At 57.4% G+C, this 23137-nt stretch overlaps 3 protein-coding genes across 3 annotated transcripts in view; 1 reads left to right on the plus strand and 2 right to left on the minus strand.

Annotated features, from left to right (window-relative positions):
- The window catches only part of RECQL5 (RecQ protein-like 5), a 35037-nt gene extending 32799 nt beyond the window's left edge, over positions 1-2238 (plus strand). The window contains exons 14-19 of the mRNA XM_006886370.1: positions 457-594; positions 862-1268; positions 1396-1486; positions 1603-1824; positions 1977-2046; positions 2138-2238. Of these exons, the coding sequence (XP_006886432.1) occupies positions 457-594; positions 862-1268; positions 1396-1486; positions 1603-1824; positions 1977-2046; positions 2138-2238 (1029 nt within the window). The remainder of the gene's footprint in view (positions 1-456; positions 595-861; positions 1269-1395; positions 1487-1602; positions 1825-1976; positions 2047-2137) is intronic.
- A 906-nt stretch (positions 2239-3144) lies between these two features.
- LOC102849733 (unconventional myosin-XV-like) lies at positions 3145-7804 on the minus strand. Its single transcript, XM_006886371.1, has 14 exons — positions 7659-7804; positions 7485-7536; positions 7326-7398; positions 5907-5983; positions 5292-5365; positions 4910-5025; positions 4735-4829; positions 4559-4636; positions 4385-4481; positions 4135-4280; positions 3939-4054; positions 3646-3779; positions 3423-3556; positions 3145-3345 (listed from the first exon to the last, which is right to left on the minus strand). The coding sequence occupies exons 1-14, from the start codon at positions 7802-7804 to the stop codon at positions 3145-3147; spliced, it is 1539 nt and encodes a 512-aa protein (XP_006886433.1).
- Positions 7805-7954: 150 nt separating this feature from the next.
- The window catches only part of LOC102850142 (unconventional myosin-XVB-like), a 31576-nt gene continuing 16393 nt past the window's right edge, over positions 7955-23137 (minus strand). The window contains 31 exon segments of the mRNA XM_006886372.1: positions 7955-8026; positions 8138-8301; positions 8392-8503; positions 8898-9039; positions 9110-9228; positions 9407-9525; positions 9616-9691; positions 10146-10205; positions 10300-10412; positions 10822-11041; positions 11194-11281; positions 11359-11677; positions 11761-11862; positions 11994-12072; positions 12242-12445; positions 12515-12624; positions 12761-12859; positions 13050-13125; positions 13216-13292; positions 13393-13493; positions 13711-13896; positions 14258-14330; positions 14505-14683; positions 14767-15002; positions 15120-15215; positions 16698-16828; positions 17043-17100; positions 17385-17441; positions 18078-18171; positions 22025-22188; positions 22373-22508. Of these exon segments, the coding sequence (XP_006886434.1) occupies positions 7955-8026; positions 8138-8301; positions 8392-8503; positions 8898-9039; positions 9110-9228; positions 9407-9525; positions 9616-9691; positions 10146-10205; positions 10300-10412; positions 10822-11041; positions 11194-11281; positions 11359-11677; positions 11761-11862; positions 11994-12072; positions 12242-12445; positions 12515-12624; positions 12761-12859; positions 13050-13125; positions 13216-13292; positions 13393-13493; positions 13711-13896; positions 14258-14330; positions 14505-14683; positions 14767-15002; positions 15120-15215; positions 16698-16828; positions 17043-17100; positions 17385-17441; positions 18078-18171; positions 22025-22188; positions 22373-22508 (3862 nt within the window).

The following is a 23137-nucleotide window of genomic DNA, read 5'->3' on the forward strand; positions in this document are numbered from 1 at the left end:
TGGGGGGCTGTGTGCTGAAGAAGGTGTGCTGGGGGGCTGTGTACTGAATAAGGTGTGTGGGGGAGCTGTGTACTAAAGAAGGTGTGGGGGGGGCTGTGTACTAAAGAAGGTGTGGGGGGGGCTGTGTGCTGAAGAAGGTGCAGGGCGGGGGATGGGACAGCGTGCTGAACAAGGTGCGCTGGGCAAGGGGGGGGCATGTTCTGAAGAAGAGGCAGGGTGGGGGAGAGCATGCTGAAGAAGGTGCTTGGGGACAAACAGGCTCTCACAGGGTGCTCTACAGGGCTTGTGAGCCCCAGCTTCACACACACAAGCCGTTATATAGGGCTGGAGGGGGTTCTCTCCTGTCCTGTGGAGACCAGAGCTTGTCAAGTGGCCGTAGAACCTACTTGGGCGAGGCCTGGGTGAGAGCTCTGAGAGGAGCTCATGGCTCGTGCATCCCATCTGTCCCCACTGCAGGTGGCTGAAATCCACAAAGCCTCCAAGGACGGACAGCTGTACACTGACGTGGGATGTGGGGTCAAGGGCAGGGGTGCCCAGGCTGAGCCCCCAGAGCCCAGTGAACATGACACCCCACCAGCCTCTCAGGTGTACTCGGTGTGTGGTAATCGGGTCCCTCTGCCTTCTCCTGGTCTCATAGCCCAGACCCTGGGATGCCTGGAGGATCCTCCAGCACCCCCTCTCTGCTGGCTACACCTCTGAAGCCTTACATCTTTCAGTCTCCCTGAGACCTCAGAAAGACGGAGACACTGATCTCCCTTCCCAGTCCCTGAACGCCTAGCCCACCCAGTGGTTCTGCTGGACCCATCAGTTAGCGAGTCCCAGGGGACTGGCTGGTGGTCAAGCCTTCTCTCCTCCTCACAGCTCAAAGCCAAGCGGGTGGGAGCTGGTTTCCCTAAAGGCTCCAGCCTCTTCCAGACGGCCACTGAGCTGATGGCGAGGACAGAGGGACCAGGCCCACAGCCTGTGCTGAAAGGTGAGGAGGAGGTCCCCAGGCAACCGCAAGTCCTCCAAGATGACAGGGTGGAGCCCCTCCCTGAGCCCAGAGACACAGATCCTGGGAGAGCTGAAAGTGGGGGACCCTCTACTAAGAAGAAGGCCAAAGACTCCAAGGGCAGCCCCCCAGCCAAGCCCCGGGCCAAGAAGCAGCAGCTCCTGGCCGAGGCGGCCCGCAAGGACTCCCAGAGCATCACCCGCTTCTGCCAGAGGGTGGAGGGGCCCCCACCAGCCCCAGAGAAGATCACAGGGGAGCCCCCCAGCGAGGAGCCAAGGTGAGCACACTGGGGGGGCTGGGACACCTGGCCACATCCCCTGGGCTGTAGAGCTCAGTGCTCATTCCTGAGATAGCCCGGCACCTGTGAGTACCTGGAGGCCTGACGCCTGACCTTTTCTGACCAGCGCCCATCCACATGATGGCCAGCCACCCCCTGCAGCTGATCCCATGCCCCCACAGGAGACCCAGAGGGGCAAGCATCCCAGACCGCAGCAGGTACATCAGAACCGTGCCCCCATAGGAAGGGGGGAGGGTTGGACAGAGGACCAGTCTTCCAGGAGGGAGACCCGCGGCAGGGAGCCCAGGAGTGACCCTGCACGGTGACTGCTCAGGACCCAGAGCCCCTGGCTAAGAAGAGGCCTCGCCCCTCAGCCAAGCCCTTCGTTTCTGCTGAGGCCACGGGCAGCATCCCAGCTGGGGACCAAGAGCCCTTGCAGCCCGCAGCCCAAGGCCCCTGCCAGCCCCCAGCCCCCAGCATCTCTCTGAAGGAGGCTGCGGGTGTGGTGGTCAAGTGCCTCACCCCTTTCTACAAGCAGGGCAAGTTTGCATCCAAGGTACGCATCCAGGGGGGCTCTGCCCTGCCCTTTGGCCTGGGACACCTGGGGTGGGGTGGGAGGCAGGAGTGGAAGCCCTCTCCGAGCTCTGCTTTGCCCTGGGGTGTGGCTATGGCCCCTTGAAACAGGCCTCTCACCCCCTGCTGTCCCAGGAGCTGTTCAAAGGCTTTGCCCGCCACCTCTCACACCTGCTGACGCAGGAGGCCTGCCCTAGAGGAAGTGGTAAGTGCCGCACCCCATGTTGGGGTGGGAGGCATAGGGTGGGAGGGGCATTGCCCAGTGGAGACCCTTACACCACCCATCCTGAATCCAGTGACAGAAGAAGCTCAGAACCTCATCAGGCAGTTCTTTCACGGCCGAACCCGGTGTGAGAGTGACGCAGACTGGACGGGCCTGTGCCGGCCCCAGCGATGATGGACCGTCCTGCACTCCACCGTGGGGCAAGCCTGACACCAGAGTCTCTCAGGGTTCTTCCAGCCACGCTTGGCCTCAGGCACCCCCCAAGGTCAAGGCCAGGAGCCAGCCCCTCTCCCTGCTTGTGAAGCTTAGAGCCACCGTGTCCCCTGCCCTCATGGCTGCGTATCCAGACTCAGGGACCCAAATGAGAACATGCTGTGTGACTGGCAGCTGCCGTGGCCCGAGGAAGAAAGATGAACTTCTTTGCTTTATTTGCACCTGCCCCAGTTAGTGGGCTGTTCTGGAGGGGCCCCTGCTGGCCTCAATGCCTCCCCCACCTCTGTGCAGCCTGCAGCCTCCTCCTGGGCTGCGGAGCCCAAGGGCAGCGGGCTGGCCTGTCCCTGCTCCTGCTGGGCAGATGGACAGTGGAGTAAAGTCCCATTTGTATCCACAGACACATCCCTCTTCTCGGTGGTTTTATTTTCTCAGCAGTTGCTGCTTCTGGACCTGAGCTTTTGCGGGTCTGGAGGAGGGGTGGGGACCCGGGCCAGGCAGGTATCTCCCCAAGATCAGGCAGCACCAGGTGTCCAGCTGAGCTTCCTGCAGCCCCCTCCACCCCAGGCCAGCCCACCCGCAGGAAGTCTGGAAGCTCTCCCCAGGATGGTGCCCCCAAAGCAGCCCATCGGGCACCGAGGACCAGCTGGCCTGGGCGGCGGCAGGTTCCGTAACAAGCAGGCGGACGGGCTGGGGCACCGGGCGGAGCGTGCAGAGCCGGGACTGGCCGCTGGCCCTCTAGAAGCTGCCGTTGGTGCCACTGTCCTTGAGGAAGGCGATGGTGTGCTGCAGTTCCTGGGCCTGCAGGCAGGGGGCATCGTGCCGGCTCAGCCCTGCCTCACCTGAGCCCTGCCTCACCTGAGCCCTGCCTCACCTGAGCCCTGCCTCACCTGAGCCCCGCCCACCGAAGCCCGGCAGGTGGGCTCTCACCTGCGGCAGCTCGAACCAGATGGTGCGGGGACTGTGGGCGGAGCCGTGGTTGAGCTCCAGGGCAGGGGGCCCGCCCTCTTCCAGGGGGCTGAGCACGTGCAGCCGCTGGACCTCGGCGAGGGCGATGGAGCAGCACAGCTTCTGTTGGGGGGGCGGGGTCATCCAGGGGCCTGGGAGGGGCGTGGCCCCCGGGCCGGCACGCGAGGGGCTGTGCTCACCTGGGAGTTGGGGTCCATGAGGATGAGGTGCTGACGATTGAGCCCCAGGAGGCTGGGCCTGGGCATGGCCAGCTCGCTCACACGCAGCACCACGTACACAGTGTAGCCAAAGAGGGGCAGCCGGGTCACGGCCTCTGGCGAGAGGAGGGCAAGGTTCTGGCCAGGGATCTTGGGGGGGTCCCTTCTGCCCCTCCTAGGCCTCCACACCCCCCTGCACACCCACCGATGAAGCTAATCTGTGCATCCTGTGAGCTGTGTCCCTGCAGCTGTCTCAGCTCCTGGCCCATCCTGCCCTTTATGGCGGCCATGTCCACCTGCGACGTCAGGGGCTTTGGCACGTAAAGCAGCAGGTCTTGCCTAGGACACAGGCAAGTTCAGTGACCACTGACCGGGGGCACGGCTGGGCGCACAGCAGGTGCTCCTGGGGGTAGGAGAAAACGGGGGACCACAGCCAGAACTGGCCCTGCTCCAGCCCCACCAGGTGGGTGGACGTTGGCTCCAGGGGGACACACTCACTCAGAGGGGGGCTCCTTGGTGGCCTTGCTGACGTGCTGCAGGGCCGCCAGGTGGGCGAGCTGGGCGTCTGCCTGGGCGCTCACCAGCAGCTTCCCCTGGAGGTAATCTCGCAGTACCTGAGGGGAAGCATGCGGGGCTCATGTCTGTGGAAGGCCCCCGGTTGGGGGGCCCTCAGCCCCTGGAGCCTGGCACTGACCTGGTGGTAGTGGACGCTGATGTAGGTGGAGTGGTCGAAGTGCAGCTGGCTCTCCCAGCCCAGCCGCCGGGCATGCAGGCTGAGGTCAGGGGCCCCCATCACGCTGTTGAGGTACTCACTGAGCCGCAGAGGCCGCACCAGGTCACCTGCGTGGGGCCACGGTCACAGCCCGGCCTGCCTGCCACAAGTGGCTGTCCACCCCACCTAGACGCGGCCCCCCTCAACCTCAAGATGCCCTCTTCCAGCTCACCTTCCCCTTTGATGACGAACAGGGCGAACTCCTGCATTTCCTGCGGGTCCATGATGCCCATGCGCCCACACAGCTCCTCCAGCACCTCCGAGACCACCTGGCGAGGGGGCTGGCTGTCACAGGGGCGTGGCTGTCTTCGGCGTCCCCACCCTTCCCCGCCCCCACCTCACTCACTGTGAACGTGTGAATGTTGGTCTTGTAGTCCACACCCCCCGGGAGGTGGATCAGCAGCATGCGGACCGCCTGGCCTTTCTGCAGGGACAAGATGTCCATCAGCATCCCCCGGGATTCAGGGGCCCCAGTGCTCTCCCACAGGGTCTCAGGAACCCCTCCACTTGCACCCCCAGTACCAAGAAGGCCTGCATCTCCCCTGGCAGTGGCAGCTGCTGGTGGCCCCCATATTTGACTGTGCGCTGCAGGTGCTCTTGGCTTCTGCGGGCCAGCTCTGCAGGGAGGAGCAGGGGGAGGTCAGAACACCCCGAAGAGCTCCAGCAGTGGAGCACCTGCCCCCCTGCCCTCAGGCACCTTGGCTTGGCCCTGTGTCCTGCAGGAACTTGGTGACGTAGGGCATCAGGGTGGTGGAGGGCGGGAAGAAGCCTGTGAGGAGACTGAGGAAGGTCCAGCCCCGCGTGCAGTGCCCTCTGCGGGCAGAGCGCCAGGCATCAGACCACCAGCACCCTGTGCCCACCCCCAAGGCCTGAGCCTGCTCTAGCAGGCCTCCCCACTCACAGCTGGACATGTCCTGTCTCCTGGGCCCCCCGAGGCCCTGGGTCCACTCAAGCAGACCCCTCCACACAGGGCTAGAGGTAGCCCACCTCAGTAGACACCTCCACTCGCAGCTGGGAGTGTCCCGTCACCTCTACCCCAAAGGCCCTGTTGCCTGCCTCATCAGGCACCCCCTACTCACGACTGGGGATGTCCTGTGACCTGCTTGATGACCTGGCAGTAAATCTCATCCCTGAGCCTCTCCTCCCGGGATGCCTGTGGGCACAGGAAGGGCAGGGAGCTGTGAGACATCCAGGACTTGGCTGGCCGTCCTGCAAACCTCTTTGCAAAGCCATACCCTGAAGGGTCCCCATCTGTGCGGTTCCCTGTCCCTATGCTCTCTTGTTCAGGACAGTCACACTGCCCGAGGGCTACACACCCTCTCCCTTTTGATCTCTACCCTGACCAGGAAGCACAGACTGGTTAACTAATTTGTCCGGGGTCACACAGGAGTTCAGAGTGGAAGCTCACGTAGGCCAAAGTGCCTTTCTCAATACAGTAAATACATTTAAAAAGTTCACATTTATTCTAATGCAATAAATACAATCATGACATTGCCACTGGACACACGTCTGCCACTGTCTCCACCCACTGGGGGTCACAACCCCGTGTAAGTTCAGGTCCCCTGTCCCGTGCATCTGCCACTTACAGATGCTCAGTAAGCACTTGGTGATGTGGACAGTGAGCGAGGGGTGGACACCCCTTCATTCCAGGCAGGAGGACTAGCAGCCCACAGCCCCATGCACAAACCCACTACCTTCAGCAGGTCGTAAAGCAGCTCCAGGTCGTCTTTGTTCCGTGGCTTGGACTGGTCCCCCATGAACTGCATCAGAGCTGCCCAGCAGGAAAGCAGGAATAGGGGCTGAGCACCCTCCAAACCAGGCCTTCGAACCAGTTCAGTCCAGTCCTACTCTAGCTGGAAATTGGCATTTCTGCCCCTGATGTACAGAATCTGAATCAACATCTGGTTTTTCTTTTTCAGTTGTGGTTTGGATGAAACCCCACAGAGCAAATACGTTTTCCGCTCAACAATTCATACACCTTTGATTTGCTTGCTCTGGTTACATCCACTCAGTGTGACACTCTTCCTCCTACTTCCTCTGGTGCTAGTTGTCTGTCTGTCCTCATTTCCAGGCCCTTCCTGTCTTCTGGGATTTGTTTCAGGGTAAATGCTGCCCTTTTCATCTTGTAAGGGGGTGTGTGTGCCGAGGAGTACCTCCCTCCAGGCCCACTTTATAGGTCTGAGTATAAGCTGGAATTGTCCCCCGGGGGTGGGCTCTGTCCAGCCTTAAAGGGCATCCACAGGCCACATTCCTGGGGGTCCCACCAGTCTCTAGTAGACCAGGACATGCCTGGTCTCTTTACCATTTTCCATTTTCTATACTTTCCCCCCCCCCACTCTGTCCAGGACCTTCTCCTGTGATCAGAGTGACTGGGCACCATGTAGACCTCCTGGTCTCAGAGGAGTAGATGCTGAGATCATCCGAGTTCTTCGAGTCGGCTTCTCTTCACTCTCTTTTGCTCCGACTAATAATAGTCACATCTCAGGGGCCACTTAAGCTTTCTAGACCCTGGTCACTACTCAGCACAGAAGAACGTCGACCACTGTATTTGTGGGCAATGTTAGACCAATTAGATGCACCTGCCCTGACCGTGGTCTAAGTTCTCAAGCGGCACGAGGGGATTATTACACATACCCAGAAGTCTTGTTTCATGGACAACCTGATTCGTAATGTCGAGCATGTTATTGTTACGTGTGCTGTAGAGTCGGGACCAGCTCATAACTGACCTCCAGAGGGTTTTCAGAGTCTGGAGGATTTTGCCCATCTTCCTTCTGCAAAGCAGCTGGTGGATTCAAACTGCCTGCTCTCCGATTGGCATTGCAACCCTCTGCCCGCTAGGCCACCAGAGTAGGGAAGTGCAAATTCTCAAACAGAAATGAACTGGGTCAAAGCCTTGCTCAAAATGCAATGAGCTGGATGGGGCACCTGGACCAGCTTTACCACAGGCAGATGGGGGCCCCCCACAACCCTAGAGAGGAGAAGTGGTTGTTGGGTGGGTTGTGGACACACCAAACAGCTTCTCTGAGGGGACAGAGGGCTCTGGGAGACAAGCTGCGGATGCAGGGATCCAAGCTGACCACCCAGCCTCAGCCAGGGCCCAGGTTGGCACTCACCCTGGAAGCTTTCCACAGCCCTCTTGTTCATGTCCTTGTCACCGAGAGCGATGAGCGATTCCTGGATGGGCACCTGCAGCGACAGATGTGGGCCCGTGAGGCGGAGGTCATGTGGGGCTGAGGGACCCTGCGCTCACTGCCCCCCCAACTCTACCTCACCTTGGTGTACTGCACAAGGTCAACCGTGGTACCTTCACCTGTTGCAGGCAGCCTGGGGACAGAAGGATGACAGCCTGGGTGTCCAGCCCTCCTGCCCTCAGCCGAGGCTATCTGGTGCTAGGAGCAATGGCCTTGGTGGCCCTGCCCAGGCTGGCCTGGGGGCGGGACACTCACAAGCCTTGGGGCCTCCGGAAGAAGCGCTGGGCGAATTCCGGCATGGTGTAGGCATGGGAGTCTGCGGGCAGGGAGTCGTAGGCGGCAACCGAAGGCAGGCTAGTGGCCTCCGAGTCCTCACTGTGCGTCCAGCTCCGCGGCTTCATGGGGAGCTGGGAGCACAGGAGACCTGCTGCCACCTGTGTGCCCCCTGGCCTGTCCCAGAGGCCCTGCCCACCCCCTCTCCAAGCCAGCCCCGAGGGAAGCAGGCAGGCAGCCCAGTGAGCAGACAGAGGCAGACAGACAGTCAGAGCTGTTTATTGAGCAGCGTCTTCTGTGGCAGGTGACGGGGGACAGCAGCCCCTGCCCACAGCGGGCTCACAGTCTTGCTGGGAGGGAGGCGAGAGCGAGGGGCAGCGAGCAACCTCGGACCAAGTCCACCAGGCTCCTTAGCACTCAGCGGGCCTCGGGCTGGGGCCTTCACCCCCTGCTGTTCTCACCTCCGAGGCCCTGGCCCCCGGAGCGAGCACCGGCTCCCCACGAGGCGGTGGTTTCCTCTGCCGGCTGCCCCGCTGCTCCACCGAGGGGTCGGGGGCGGCTGCTGGCTGCACCAGGTCAGAGGGAAAGAGCCCCGAGCGGCCCCCGCAGGAGCCGAACTGCCAACCTGGAAGGCAGCCACAGGGCACCTCACTCAGGCACCTCCCAGGATTCTGCAGGCAGGCAGGGCTAGTCCCCCGCCTGTCCCCAGGGGTACCTGACTTCAGGGTGGTCATGGGTAACAGCTTGATGAGGTCCCCGCGGTGAACGCTGAGGAGGCTGCTGTCGCCAGTGATGTAGCTTCGCAGGGCGACAACATAGTTGGAGTCCTGGTTGGCAGGTGAATTGGTGGATATGTGGGCAGGGGACAGGTGGGCATGTGGGCAGGGGACAGGTGGGCATGTGGGCAGGAGACAGGTGGGCATGTCTGCAGGGGACAGGTAGGGATGTGGGCAGGTAAATCGGTGGGTATAGTGGGCAGGTGAATCAGTGGGTATGTGGGTCGGGGACAGGTGGTCATGTGGGCATGTGAATCGGTGGGCATGTGGGCAGGGGACAGGTGTGGCTCCTGTTCTTTTGACCTCTCCACCCAACACTAAGAGTTCTAGAGAGCCAGCTCTCCCCCCACAGCATGAACAGACCCCCTGACCCCTCAGTCCAGTGCACCCCCACAGCATGAACAGACCCCTTGACCCCCAGCCGGCCCCCCTGGCCCACACGTGCCTTCCTGAGCTCATTCAGGTACAGCTCGACCATGGCCTTGATGGCGCCTGCCCGGGCCGTGTACAACATCAGCTGCTCGCTCCTTAGCGACAGCTCCAGGGTGGTGGCATCCCGACACTCCACACCCAGCACCTCGGCAAAGCTGTGCACACAGTGGGCCATGAGCTCGGGACCCCGCTGCCCCTCCCCAGCCGGCCCTGGTCCTTCCCTACCTGTACGAGCAGAGGGTCTTCAGTTGGTCTGGGTGGGGGCCGGAGCCCCGGGTCACCTTGAGCAGTCTCAGCCCCCGATGGGACACGGCCAGCAGCTGCACGTCGCTGCCACTCTCACCCTGAGGGGAGGCGAGTGGGTCACGGCAGGCTGTGGGGCCTCGTGCTCCTGGCCCCTCAGGGCTAAGGAACAGGCCCCCGAGCTGTCCTTCCCAGAGACCCCGCTTTCATCTTTGCTGCTGGAGGCTGGGAGCCCCCACCCCACCCCGATCCCACAGACCTAGGGTCCCTGACCCTGACCGTGACGGGGAAGAGGCGGGAGAAATAATTGGTCCAGTTGTCCCGGGCTGCCACCACGATGCGCTTCTTGACATTGTCCTCAGCGGAGGCGATGGAGTCCAGTCCCACCTCCAGGTCCCCTGCAGGCAGGAGTGGCCCCAGCTGTGCTCGGTGCACACAGCAGCGGCTCCCAACCCCCCAACCCCCAGCCCCAGCCTCAGGGCCCCTACCCAGCAGGTCCCTCATTCGGCGCCGCTCGTCCTGGGAGATCCGGATGCAGGACTCGGCCGAGGTGTCTCGCAGGATCTAGGACAGAGGCAGCCGTCACCAGGGTTCCGGGAACAGCCACAGGCACAGCCGGCGGATGGAAGGCTAGAGGCCTCGGAATGGGACAGAGGGGCTCCGAGCCCAGGGCCTGTCCCCCAGAGCTTCCCATCCACCCTCCCATGGATGGCAGGGGGCTGTGTGTAGTTGGGCGCAGAGGCTGGGCTGCAGCCCGCTGGGAGTGTACGTGCTGTGTACATCTTGTGCACTGGCTCGGCTTCTCTCCACTATTTTGTTTCAAGAGGTGAAAGCCACGTAACACAAAAAGGACCCTTTATAAACACTTGAGTGGCATCTGGGGCGCGAGCCAGCCCATCCACTTTGCGCTTGGGGATCCTTTGTACACCATGGACTTGGGGCTGCTCCGGGGGAACATTCTGAGGGTGGAGTGAGCAATTGTGCACCCCGCGGCTGCCCTGGTCCCGCACTGTCTCACCTGCTCACAGAGAAGCCGGAGGCAGTAGGGATGACTGAAGTTCTCCCGGGGATAGAACACCTGCGGGGGGAATGGCACAAGCTCAGGGGGGTCCTGCCTGCCCCCAGGAAGCCCCTTGATTAGCCCCCAGTGTTTGGCTGGGTGGGGTGCCCACCTCCTTGCGCAGGAAGAGTTTCCAAGGTGGCCCTGCATAGGAGAAGCAGACACTGCCCGAGGGTACAAGCAGTTGTGTGGAGATGCCCTGGTCACACATGGGCTCCGAGGACACTGAGGGGAGGACATCAGTTAGGGGCACAGGGGAGGCCCTCATCTCCCCCAAGAGCCCTCTCAGTCAGTCCCTTGCCACCTCACTTCTGCCCTCAGCACCTTCTCTGGCCTCCACATCTTGCCCTTTAAGCTCCCAAGTCATGTCAGCCCCCTTCCATGTCAGCCAAGGTCACTGTATCTCCACTAAGGTGTCAGGTTTGCTGGAGGACAACCCTAGAGGGACAGGCTGTGGCACCCGCAGGCCCCAGAGGTGCTGGCCCCTCCCGGGACTGGCATGCGGAAGCCAAGCTCCCTGCTGATGGCTCTAAAGTCCAGGAGTGGGCAGCTGATCTCAGCCAGGGACACTTAGAGGCTGCTGGGAGTCCTGCTTCTGCCTGTTGAGGCCACCACACAGAGACGGGGTCCTCACCATGTGGCCTAGCTGGCCGCACCTCTGGGTCTCCAGGCAGAGTCAGTGGGGGTGCTGGTGGAGGTGGGGGTGCACCGGGAGTGGGTGGGGCCTGGCCAAAGAGATCTCGAAGGGGGCCCTGTTTCTCCTTGATGGAGCTGGAGGGCCCAAGCCGGACGGGCTTCTTGGGTCGAGGGGCCACTGCTGGGGGGGAGTCCTTCCTCAGGCTGGGGGACATCATCTAGGAGGCACAGAGAAAGCACACAGGATGTGTCTTGGGGGCAAGACCATGTAATGGGGAGCAGAGGACCCAGGCCCACTGCTCCTCAACACCTTGGTCTCTCAGCAGGCAGCTCGTGGCCTGGAGGGGGCAGCTGGGCGAGGGGTCCTCACCAGTGAGGGAGAGGTGGCACCATTGATCCCAAGCTTAGCCAGAGCCTCGTGCTTGGGGTCATTTTTCTTCAGGAAATTTTTCGGGGGCCTTTTGGAAGCAAGAAGAGGTTACCGGGGTCTCCAATCCCAGAACAGCCCCACCACCTCCTCCTCCAGGGAGCCCACCTGGATGGCTGCACGGGCTCAGGTACAGGTGCTGGGCGGCTCTGATACATGCGGATGATGTTACGGATCTCCCGGCTGGGTTCTGGTCGCTGGGAGTGGGGCTTTGGCTGCTGAGAGGGGGTCTCCAAGCTGTGCACCATGACCCCCCTGCCTCCAGCCAGGCCCTGTCCACCACTAGCCCTGGCCTCCTTGACTGGCTCTGCCTCCTTGGCTGGCTCTGCCTCCTTGGCTGGCTCTGCCTCAGCCTCATTTGCAGCTTTGGCTGCACCTTGTTTCATTGACTTCCTCCCTATTGGAGGAGGAGGAGGGGGTGGAGAATCTGCACAGAGAGGAAAGACAGTGAGGCGATGTGGGCAGAGGCAGAAGCAGGATGCCCAGGATCCATTACCCGTCTCCTCCCACCACCTGCTCTCGCAGCCTCTTCTGACTCCTCTTCCTCATCTGCCTGCGGGATGTGGACCTTGGCTGGAGGCCTCACCTTCTTCACCTTGATCTGCTGCTGCCCTGTATGTGACCCACATGACCAGTGTTCACCAAGTGGCCACCAACTGGCCTGCCCACCGGGCAGCTGGACAGTGCACCAACCCGGAGGGCAGAGCGCACTCCCACCCTGACCCACCTCCCTGCACCCTCACCCATCTTCTGGAAGTAGTCTCGTTTCTGCTGGAAGCTTTTGGGTCTCTGGGGCCTGTCTTCAGTCTCCTCTGCGGGCTCCTCCTGGCAGGGAAAGGCAGTGCAGGTGCGGCCTTAGCCAGCTGAATCGCCGTGTCCACGGCGTACCCCTCCATTCCTGGGGAGCCTGGGGCCTGGCAGCCTCTTCTCCTCTTCTTCCTGCTTTCTCCCACTTCCCCACCCCCTCCACAGTCCAGCTTCCATCTCTCACCCTGAAAGTGGCTCCCACTGGCCTCACATCTTCCTCTGGCTCCTCCTCAGGGGCCGGGGCAGGGGCAGGAGGCTTCTTGGACTTGGGGGTAGTGGCTGTGGGTGGGGCCTTGGAGTCCGCCCTGGAGGCTGGGGCCTGGTGCCTCCGCTGAAGGGTCTGTTGCTCCAGGGACAGAGTCATGGCCTGGGCTGTCATCTGCTGGGCCTGGAGGGGAGGAGGTGAGACCTTGGCCTGCCCGCCGCCCCCCCCCACTCTGGGCGCCCACCACCTCACCAGGATCAGCGCCTGCTGGTTGATGAAGTTCTGCTGCTGGGTGGCCAGCTGCCTGGCTTCGAGGCTGGAAAGCACGGGCTGGGACGGCTGCGGCGGCGGCACCATCATGGCTGGGAGGCGGCACACAGGTGGTGAACTTAGTGTTGCTGGCCTCTGCCCGCTGTGACTGCTGGGCCCCTGGCAGGGCTCTCACCCCCAGTCTCAGCTGGCTTTGTTGGGAAGAGACTCCACAGCCTCCAACCTTACCTGGCATGGCAGGGACTGCGCCCATGGCTGGCACCATGGGAGCAGGTGCTGGCATCATGGCAGGCTGGTATCCAGGCATCTGCATCATCCCTGGGTACACTGAGGGAACAGGACTCCTATGGTGGTCCCTCCTGCCCCATGTGCCCCCTCCCTCCAGTCCCAGACAAACAGAAGAGCATGGGGCCCAGATGTTTGCCCAGACCACCAGGGGTCAGCCCCACTCACCCATGGGGTACCCACCCTGCTGCCTGGCACCCCCTCCCGACCACCAGGGGTCAGCCCCACTCACCCATGGGGTACCCACTCGGCTGCATGGCACCCCCTCCCTTCATGCGGCCCTGAAGGGCCCTGCTTTGCTCCAGATCCTGGAGGGACAGAAGTCACAGGTCACACGGCCAGGGCCAGGAAGCGGCGGGAGGGAGGTGCAGCCAGGTGCGAGGCCAGCAGGTACTCACGCTCATGCTGGGGGACAGGACCGGCTCGAAGACGTTGTCCAAGAAGCCATCAAGGCTCCCTGATGCCTGGGACTCCCCTGCAGATCGGGAGGTTTGTGCTGCCTGTCTGGGTAATGGGGTACCCTGTACTCATCCCCAGCCCTCCGTGAGGCCCCCAGGTGCTCCCTCCAACCTTACCTGCGTGGCTCCTGCCGGGCAGTGTTGGAGCTGCACCTGGGGGTGGTCCTGAGGGCAGCTGTGGGGCCCAGACGCTGGGGGCAGGGGGAATGTCTGCAGGGCTTCTGCGGGAGAGGGGGCTCAGCTCACTACCTTGGCCACTGGGCGGGGGCGGGGGGCCAGGGTCAAGCTGAGACAAGCTCTACATGCTGCTGAGGGACCCTCCTAGGGAGGGAGGCGGGTTAGTTGGGAGAACTGGCCTGCAGTACCAACCCCAGGGCGCGACAGGGTGACTATGGGCACCACCCCCCAGGACTGGGGTGCTGAGGTGACACCTACGAGTTTCGAGGGATGCTGGAGAAATCATGTGAGGTGATGGGGTAGCTGTGGGGGGCAGCTGGGTCCCCCAGGTCCTCCGTCTGCCCGATCAGGTCCAGCACAAAGTCGCAGCCAATTAGGTCCTGCCAGACCTCCCCGGAATGCAGTGACACCGACCAGCCTCGAGGGGGCACCTCCAGGCCTCCCCTGGGGAAGGTGAGGTGAGGATGAGGATGAAGGGGAGGAGGGATGGTGAGCAGAGACCACCACAGAGGGAGGGTCCACAGGATGTCTGAGGTGGAGGGCTGGGAACAGAGTGCACGAGCTGCCTGGAGGCCAAATAAGCTTGGTTTTTACTCCAGTGGCTCCTGGCCTCTTTGCTGACTTGTTTCATTGAGGGGCCTGCTGCTGCCCCATAATCTCTAGTCCACCTGGAATCCACAGCCTGGACCCTCCACTGACACCCCACCCCTCTGCCCCTGGGGTATGCTGCTTCCGGCCAAGAGGAGGAGGAGGAGGACAGGGAGGAGAACAGGGTCAGCGCTGGCCTCCGTCAGAAACTCCATACCTTCTCTGCAGGATCCAGCCCGCGAACTGCTCCCCCGTGGTCCAGGACTCCACCTCGGCCGAGTAGCACTCCTCTGTGGGGCCAGGAGTGGACAGGTGAAGGACAGCAGGGGTACACTCCGCAAGGAGAGCCAAAGTGGGTACAAGAGTAGCTGGGTCAGGGAGGTTAGACAAGAGCAGAGTGGACGAGGGGAGGGCAGGGCCCAAGAAGGTGGCTCTAGCCCCTGGGGACCCGCGTGGGGCCTCACCGTTGAAGGTGAACACGTCCAAAGTCATGCGTCCCCGCCGCCATCCGGCCGTCCACTCCAGCTGGGTGGGTGGGAAGGCCCGAGTGGTCCCAGGAGCCAGCTGTTCATGCTCCAGGGCACCCAGCAGCTTGTGCTGGCACAGGGCTGCCATACCCTGGGGGGCCTGGTCAGATACGAACCTGTAGGGACAGCCGAGGGCTGCTGTGGAGGTGGGTGGCCAGGGGAGCCCATCCCAGGAGCCCCCACCCCTCAGGACACTTACTTGAGCAGGGGCTTCTGCAGGGTGGACGTGGGGGGAAAGGCGCTGAGGAGCACTGCCATGAGGGCCCAGCCACGCTGGCTCTGCTGCTCGTCCGGGTTGAGCCAGAGCTGGGCCACCAGTTGGCTGAAGAGCTCGTCCCGGATCCCTGGCTGCCGCCGGCCCAGCAGCACCAGGTATGCACCCATGGCATGTTCCTGCCAGGGCAGCAGGGACCCGTCCCCCAGAAGCCGCAGCATCTGCCAGCCAAGAGATGGGCGCTGGGTAGGGCAGTGTCTCCAGGTGCTGAACCAACATCCTAGAGCCAGCGGTCAGGACTGGGGCCACCGCCCAGTCCCTCTGAATGTGTCACTCACCACCTTGTTGATGTCCAGGGCACGCTGTGGGTTCACACTGTCCAGCCGGGTCAGGGGTTTGGACAGGAGCTGTCCAGGGTGGGGCAGGGAGGGTTCCTGCAAAGAACAAGGATGACACAGTGTGCAGGCAGGAGCCATCTGTACTGACCACTAGGGGACAGTGCCTGGGAGACCACAGGAGCGGGCATCCCACAAGTGAAGCGGGTCTGGTGGCCACACCAGCTTAGAAAGGTAACATATACTAGTCTGATAGAACCTAGTGGAATCCCGAGAGTATGGCCCTTAGCCACTCCTCAAGATTGGAAGTGAAATCAGCTCTAAGACTCAACTTTCAGCCAAATACTTGGCAAGCCTATAAGGCACTCAGTAGCCAACACCTGGGAGGGCCACACACCACAGGACAGTCAGTCATATGAGATCAACAGGACAGCATCTGCAGAAGGATAAAGCTCCGAAGGGAGGAAGCGATAGACAAGAAGGATGAGTGGAAATGGGCAACACAGAGAGTGACTAGGGAGAGTGCTGTGACAGTACAGGGATTACCATTAATATCACATAACGAAACATGTATAAACTGCTGAATGAAAAACCCATTTGCTCTGTAAACTTTCACTCAAATGACAACTAAAAAGTTAATGTAAAAACAAAGTAAATAAATTAAAACAACAACAACAACAACAAAAAAAAGACATGTACTTTTCCTAGTTCTGATTGGAAAATGGAGACCCAGCCAAGCTGGCAGCTCAGAAAACATAAATAAGTACAAATAAGAAAACGAAAGGCGCCAGCAACATCCCAAGGCATCAGGGATCCCCACACGGCATCTCAGTGACCGCCCAGCCTCCCTCCTGTGCACCTGCATACCTTCCCTGCCTCCTGGTATTTAAACAAACTTGAATTTGAACCCAAGTTTATTACATTTGTCATTTCAACTCTTTGCACATACAAGTCAGCGGTGCTAATGACCATCCCTGGACTGTGTCTCCATCACTGCCGTGGGCAATAGCAGGATGGAAAAGTTCAAGATGTTTCAGAAAGGACCCAAACGTGACACTAGACACAAGCACGCATGTGCTGTCGTGAAAATGGTGCCGACAGACTTGTTCGATGCAGGGTTGCCTTCAGTTCGTAAAAAACACAACATCTACAAAAGGTAGTCAGGTGGAGCCCATCAAACAAGGCAGGCCTGTGCTTTGCACACACACTTGTCCTTTGAGTCTGACTATTCAGCCCTGCAGTGTTCCCAAGACTAAACTGAGTCACAGCCGGTATCACGCGTCATGCAGCCTGCCTCTTTATTTACACGCCAGCATAGACGTTTCCCTAGTCAATAACCATCGGTTAAAGACCTGCCTGCAATGGCAAGGTAATTCCATGGTATAACAGAGGCGTGGTGTGAACAATCTGGGTAACACAACGCTGTCAGACAATTCAGGCCCAACGGTTCTTTTCAGTGCAATTGAGCCCCATCTGCAGCCCTAATCACCAGGGCCAGCACAGCTGAGGACAAGGGAGAGGCAGCTTCCACCTGAGAAGCCGAGGGGGACAGCCAGGATGCACTCAGGGCAAGGCACCCACCTGGAAGCTGATGGAGATGAAACTGGAAAAGGGGAAACGGTCGATGTCAGGCGGGAGGGCCAGGCTGGGCCGGGCAGTGACTTCCGGAGGCATGGACTCAGTGATGCTGTCTGCCAGGGCGGGCTGGCGGCCTGGGGATGTACATGGGCAGAGACACCAGGGGGTCCAGTTGTGGCACCTGGCTCAGGTCCTATCTCCATCACTCCTCATGAGCCACCAGGCCCCTTAGGGGGTGCTAGGAGGATGTGTGATAAGTAGGGGAACCCAGAGCATCAGAGGGGCCACAGGGGACAGAGCCACACACAAAAAGGGACTCGGGGAGGGACATCTCCAACCAAGACTCACCTTCTACAGCCTTCAGCATGATGGCCAGCTCAGCTGGGATCTCCAAGCGCCCCAGGTCCTGTCAGAGGACCCAATATTCAGAGAGGGGACACAGGGACCCCATGTCTTTCACACCCTCATGACTATAAACATCCCCTCTGTAGACCAAGGATTCTGATCCTGGCATTCAAACAGAGTCCTGAGAGTGCTAGGTGGACTCCAAAGGTACTGGGGGGCTAATCAATCCCACCCACACCCTACGGGTCATGGGAGAGGGGTAGGACCCACCTGATACCCCTCGAGCAGTGGTTCAACAGGTGCATAACCCAGGAAAGAACCCCCTCTGGCTTCCCAGTCACCTACCATGCTTGGCACTTTCTCCGAGGCCCCACCACTGTGCCAGCTACACCGATGTCCAAGCTGTTGGGGAGAAGTAGGCAGAGCCAACGTTCCTATGTGGAGTCACTCTGAGTCTCCCAATGGTATCTTCCCAGCACCCTGACAGCCCAGCTGCCCCCTCCGGCCCCTGGGGTGCTGTCATGAGCAGAAGAACGAGCACAAGCCCAGAAAGATCAGCTGGAGACTGGTTCCCACCTGCCCCTGCCCCTCAGAGCCCTCACCAGCCTCAGCACTGTGGACGTCACTGCCTGTCTGCCAGGGTACCAGGAAGAGGGCAGGAAGAAGGGAAACGATGATCCCAGGGTGACAAAGTCCAGTTAGGGAGGGGCCAGAAAGGGGGGGGTAAGTATGTGAGCATTGACCTTTGAGCTGCTTTATGGCCTTTACATTACAGTCACCAGGCAAGAGAAAGGAGTAGTGGGGACAGGGAAGGATTGCAGAGGATGGGAGGATCCAACAGGCAGCGGGTGGGGTAAGAAGGCACTGGACTCCCAGGCCCCAGCCTACAATAACCAGGCAGACGAAAGCAGCAAACACTCAAGGGGCAATGGTCTCAAGGCCTTAGTCATTACATGGTTGGGCTAGGAGGGTGGACACTGCCAGACAGCCAAGAGGACATCCTGGCTTCAGCCTGTAGCCCTACCCAAATCCCGTCACCTGTAATCTCCGCCTTCTCCAGAGCAGGGGCCGGGCCACCAACAGGACGGTGTGCAGCTGTCCCAGGGCAGCCCGTCTCCGGAGGTACCGCTTCCTGGAGGCCAGGGGGAGAGGAGTCCAAATGTGCACCCCCTGCCTGATGTCTGAGTCGTCCTTCGCTAAGACGTTAATGTAAAACCAAGAACTCTTGGGTATTTAGCAGAAGCGGGATGTAAAGAACAGAATATTATAGGAAAAGAGCAGGCAAATTTAGAAGCTGTTTACTATAGAGCTTCAGAGTCGGCACTGGAGCCAGCCTGCTCCCAAAAAAATCGAGTCGATTCTGACTCCTGGTGATTTACGTATTACAAAGTAGATTTGCCACAGGGAGGTTTTTGGGGTTTGGGTTTTTTGTTTTCTGTAATCTTTACTTCTGTGGCACCACCAGGTAGTTTTGAACCACCAACCTTTAAATTAGGAGACAATAGCAAACTCTTTGCACCACCCAGGGACCACATCATTCATTCCAATTGGTCATTGTTGTCTTTGATAAATGACTGTACTTCTCTGGATTTTCATTATCTGTAAAATGGGGCTCCTCATCAGAGCTGTCTCATGATAAAATTGAAGTAATAGGTATGAATGTTTATAATAGAGTCTGTCATATTATTTAATAAGAAGTCAGGTGGAATGTCTAAAAATTAAAATAAAACACCACTGAAAATCTAATAGGAGATCCTGGAAGTGGTAATGTTCAAATATTTGAGGATTTTCCAGATATAAAACTTGACTGCTCAATGAAAATGTTATGAACAGGATATATATATATATATATATATATCCTTAATAAAACCACAGTACTCCTGACATAAAGAAAAATTAGTTGCACAATTACAGGAAAAGGCAGGTTACTTTCAAAAGAATAAAAATTTTACTGAGGCAACTTTTCATCAGCAGAAAGACAGAACCTAAGACAATGAGCAATATCTTCAAAGCAATGAGGGAAATAAATTAGTAATTCAGAATTTTATACCCAGCTAAACTAGGATTCAGGAAGGGTGGTGAAAAGGCATTCTCAAAGACTGTGAGTCAGAATCAACTCAATGCCAGTCAGTTGGACTTTTTGTCTTGTTTTGTTTTGCTTTAATGCTTGTTGGAAGAACCAGTCAAGAGTGTACTTCAATAAGAGAAACTACTGTCTCTAAATAAGAAGTAATTAAAAGTGTACATGTATTTTGTTGTTGTTGATTGCCACTGAGTTAAGCACGACTCATAGCCACCCTAGGAAAAAGAGACCTGAAGCCTTTCAATAACTATCGCTTCTCAAAGTTCATAGAGCGTCCAGAGGCATGTTGTTTAGGAAGTGGATGCCACTCCTGCTTCTAAATATATGTATACAGAAGAGATGTGGCGGCTTAGTGTTAAAGAGATGGTTTGTCAACCCAAGTGCACGCAGTTTCAATCCACTGACAGCTCTGTGGAAGAAAGAGAAGCACTCTTCTGTGAGACTGAAAACCCACTGGAGGGTCAGCTGTGACTCAGTTCTTATGGTGATACACAACAACAACAAAAGCAAAATTAACAACAAAATACACATTTGTATTGCTGTATTTTGTTACACAAAACATGCATGTTTTAGGCTTCTTTGTATATAGTTGTCTCCCTCCCTTACTGTGTGAGATGTTTTTGTAAGCATGCTATATTAATTTAAGAAAAGTTAATTTACCATCAATAAATGACTGAATTGAGACATGTGGTACATTCATCTGATAGAATATTATACAGTATTCAGAAGCAATGATTTTGAAAAATACGGTATAATATGGGAAAGGGAGTATTATGCTGAGTTAACTAATTCAGGCTCATAAGGGTAGACAAATACCGCCTAAGACAATCATTGTAGAAACACAAGTATAACTAGTAAGATGTGTATAAATGTCCACAGAGGGAAGAGGAGGGGGTGAGGGTTGAGTGGGGGATGAGGAAGAAATCATGGGGTTGCAGAGTTTGGCGGGTGGAGGGAGGGGTGAAGGAATTAGGAAAGACCCAGTGGGGATCTGAAAAGACGGGGTAATAGAGGGAATAGATCAATGATAATTTTATAAGACAAAATGTATGGGAATGATTGTGTGGAACACAGTGTGAATGAAAATAAAGACTACCAAAAATTTTTTAAAAGTATTAAATTTTAAAAAAAGAAAAGCTGATTTAATTATGGGTAGCTCTGGTGTTAATTTTAAAAATTAAGAGGTTGATTGGACCCCGTTAATGATATAGACCCATTGTAATTAATATAAAAATGTAGATGAATGATTGTGCAACAATGAATGAATTTTTTTAAAGAGAAACACAAACTTGGAGGGGGGGGGAGGGAGGGAGGGAGGAAAATGTGTGACAATGAGTGAATAGAAATCCCAAGTTTCCTAGGACGCTCTGGAGGCCTAGTGGCAAGAAGCTGCACTGCAATCCCAAAGCTATGTGGTTCGAATCCACCAGATGCTTTGTTGGAGAACGAGGAGAAATCTCCTCCTGTACCAGTCAGATCTGATTTGACAGTACACACACACAAAATAATAAATGATTTTTTAAAAAAGAAATTCAAGTTTTCTGTAAACTTTCATTCAAATCACAATAAAAAAATTAAATATGTATATGAATGAAAAAATAAAATTGTAATTACAATATTATAAAGTAAAAGGCAGATGAATGAGCAAATGAAAAACTAATATAATTTGTGAACTTTCACTCAAATTTTAAAAAATCAACTAAACTTTTAACATGGAACGAGAATGAGCACGTTATTTGCATAAAGATATGGTACGGCATCAATTTTACTATTTTGAAGGGTCTAAATCTTACTCTCCAGCCACCATGGGAGTCACCGTGCCCGCCCCTGTCACCCTGTCACAGTGCAGATGGTCAACCAGAGTTGTCACAGGTGTGAAGACAAGCTGTGAAGGGTGAGTAGGTGTGAACTGGAGGGAAAGAGCTAAGAAGACACACAGAGACAGGAGCAACTCATGTGCAAAGACCAGGAGGTGACAAGGAGCGTGATACGTTTAAAGAACTGAGAGAATCCAAAGTAGCTAAAGGGTTTGGAAAGTCTGCTTCAATAGAATGGAGAGAAGTAAAGAGAGCCTCGTCCGCCAGAGTAGTTACAGAGTCCACTTTCTGCTTTCTAAGAGTCTTGCTGCTTACTTCTCCATAATTTTTGGACTCATGTACTTATAACTTGTTAGTCAAATTTGTGTCTTCTAGGTTGCAACACCCCCATGATACATCTTCAAGGATATGAACATGTACAGCCAAGCACAATCAATAAGAGTGCATCTAAATTCCAAAATCAATCTCCATAATAGTCTATGTGTTTCCTACTGCCAAAGGGGCCCTTTAGAGTAGTGAGAGAAGATCTTCACCCTGAAACCCACAGCGTCCCTTTTCAGCAGGAAGTAGCTAAGAGAATACGCCATCCCCTTTTCCTTATGAATCAGGGTGAAGTCTCTCTCAGGGAGGAGTGATAGGGAATGGCAAAGGACACACTGACAAAGAAGATTAATCAGAACTGGCTTTGACAAGCACTGTGGCATTTGGACAAGAACAAACTGGGAGGAGGGTAGAGAGAATAGTGCAACAATGAATGAATGGAAACCCAAAATCTCTGTAAATGTTTATGAAAATTAATAAAATATAATTATAGGAAAAAAAAAAGAGTCTTGCTGCAAAGTGGAAAACAGAGCATCTAAGGAATCAAGGTTACCAGTGTGGGGAGCCTGGAAGGTCATGAGTTTCTCATGACTAGGGGTATGTAAGCACAGTTTGTAAGAACAGAGAGAGGCTGAGCACCACAGGGGGCAGGTAGACTCTTCTGACACCCCGTCTCTTCTGGACCCCGCCCCGCCACCTTCAGGAGGAGCCCCAACCTCACCCCCTTGACCCTCGCTGGCCCCCCACTCCTGGCGGCTGCCGACCTGGCCTGGAGTCCCCGCACGCGGGCCTGCATCCGGGGCAGGAGGCGGAGGCGCTGGCGGGAGATACAGGCGCGGAGCCCGCGGTGCAGCGCCAGCAGGGCCTGGGCGCGCTGCTCTGCCCGCTGCTTCTCCAGCTGCTGCCAGCCTGGTTCCTGCAGCAGCACCTGTGGTGGGCAGAGCAATGGGGTGCCCTCTGCCCGCCCTCCTCCACCTCCCCGCTGCCCAGGAGATGGCCTCCGAAGCTGGAGTTGGTTCCAGCTTGTCCCAGTACCTACCTGCCTGTCCATGATGTGCCCTGTCACTCACAGACACACACACACACACACACACACACACACACACACACACCTTGGAGTCTCCCAGGTGATAGAGGGGCGACTCGGCTCCCAGCACGTGGCTCAGGACTGCGCTGCACCTCTCCCTGTCGCTGCACCTCTCCCTGTCGGAGGGCTCTGCCTGCACCCCCTCGCCCAGGGTCTGGAACCTGCTCAGGGGGGAAGCAGGGTTCATGCTGGCAACTGGACACCCTGGGCCCCAAGCGGTTCACAGTCTGTAAGTCACTCAGCAAGGGTTACGTGCTTGGCTGCTAATGGAAAGGCCTGGACCCAAGGTTGTTAGAAGGGAGAACGGCACAGCAGCATGGCAGCCTGGCAGCCTGCTTCCTGAAGATTACAGCCTCGGAGACACTACGGGGCGGCCTATCCTACAGGGCGGCGAGGAGGCTTGACTCAACAGCTGAGTGTTTTTAAGGCACTCAACAGTGGGGATGAAGAGCCTACAATGTGCAAACCCTCAGCACCTGGGCTCCCAGGACGCAGGCGGGGAGGGGGAAACAGGCTCTGAGAATACTGTGCCAAGAGAAACGCGATCACGGGTGACCCGCATCAGGCCTGGTCACCGCGATGTGTCATAGCACATCCTGAACTCCCTCGTTAGGATCCACAGCCGAGCCTCCGTGGACTTTCAGAGGCTGTAAGTCACACAGGAGATTGCCCTTTTCTCCTGTGGAGCAGCTGGTGGACTCGAACCTCTTGCTTTTGTGTTGGCAGCACAACTTCTTATAAAAGCTCCCAGGAGGAAGGAGAGAGGGTGGAAAGAGAGAGGTGGAGGGAT

The sequence above is a fragment of the Elephantulus edwardii genome, unplaced genomic scaffold (genome assembly GCF_000299155.1).
Source record: "Elephantulus edwardii isolate Elephantulus edwardi_28Jun2011 unplaced genomic scaffold, EleEdw1.0 scaffold00048, whole genome shotgun sequence".
Classification (NCBI taxonomy): Eukaryota; Metazoa; Chordata; class Mammalia; order Macroscelidea; family Macroscelididae; genus Elephantulus; species Elephantulus edwardii.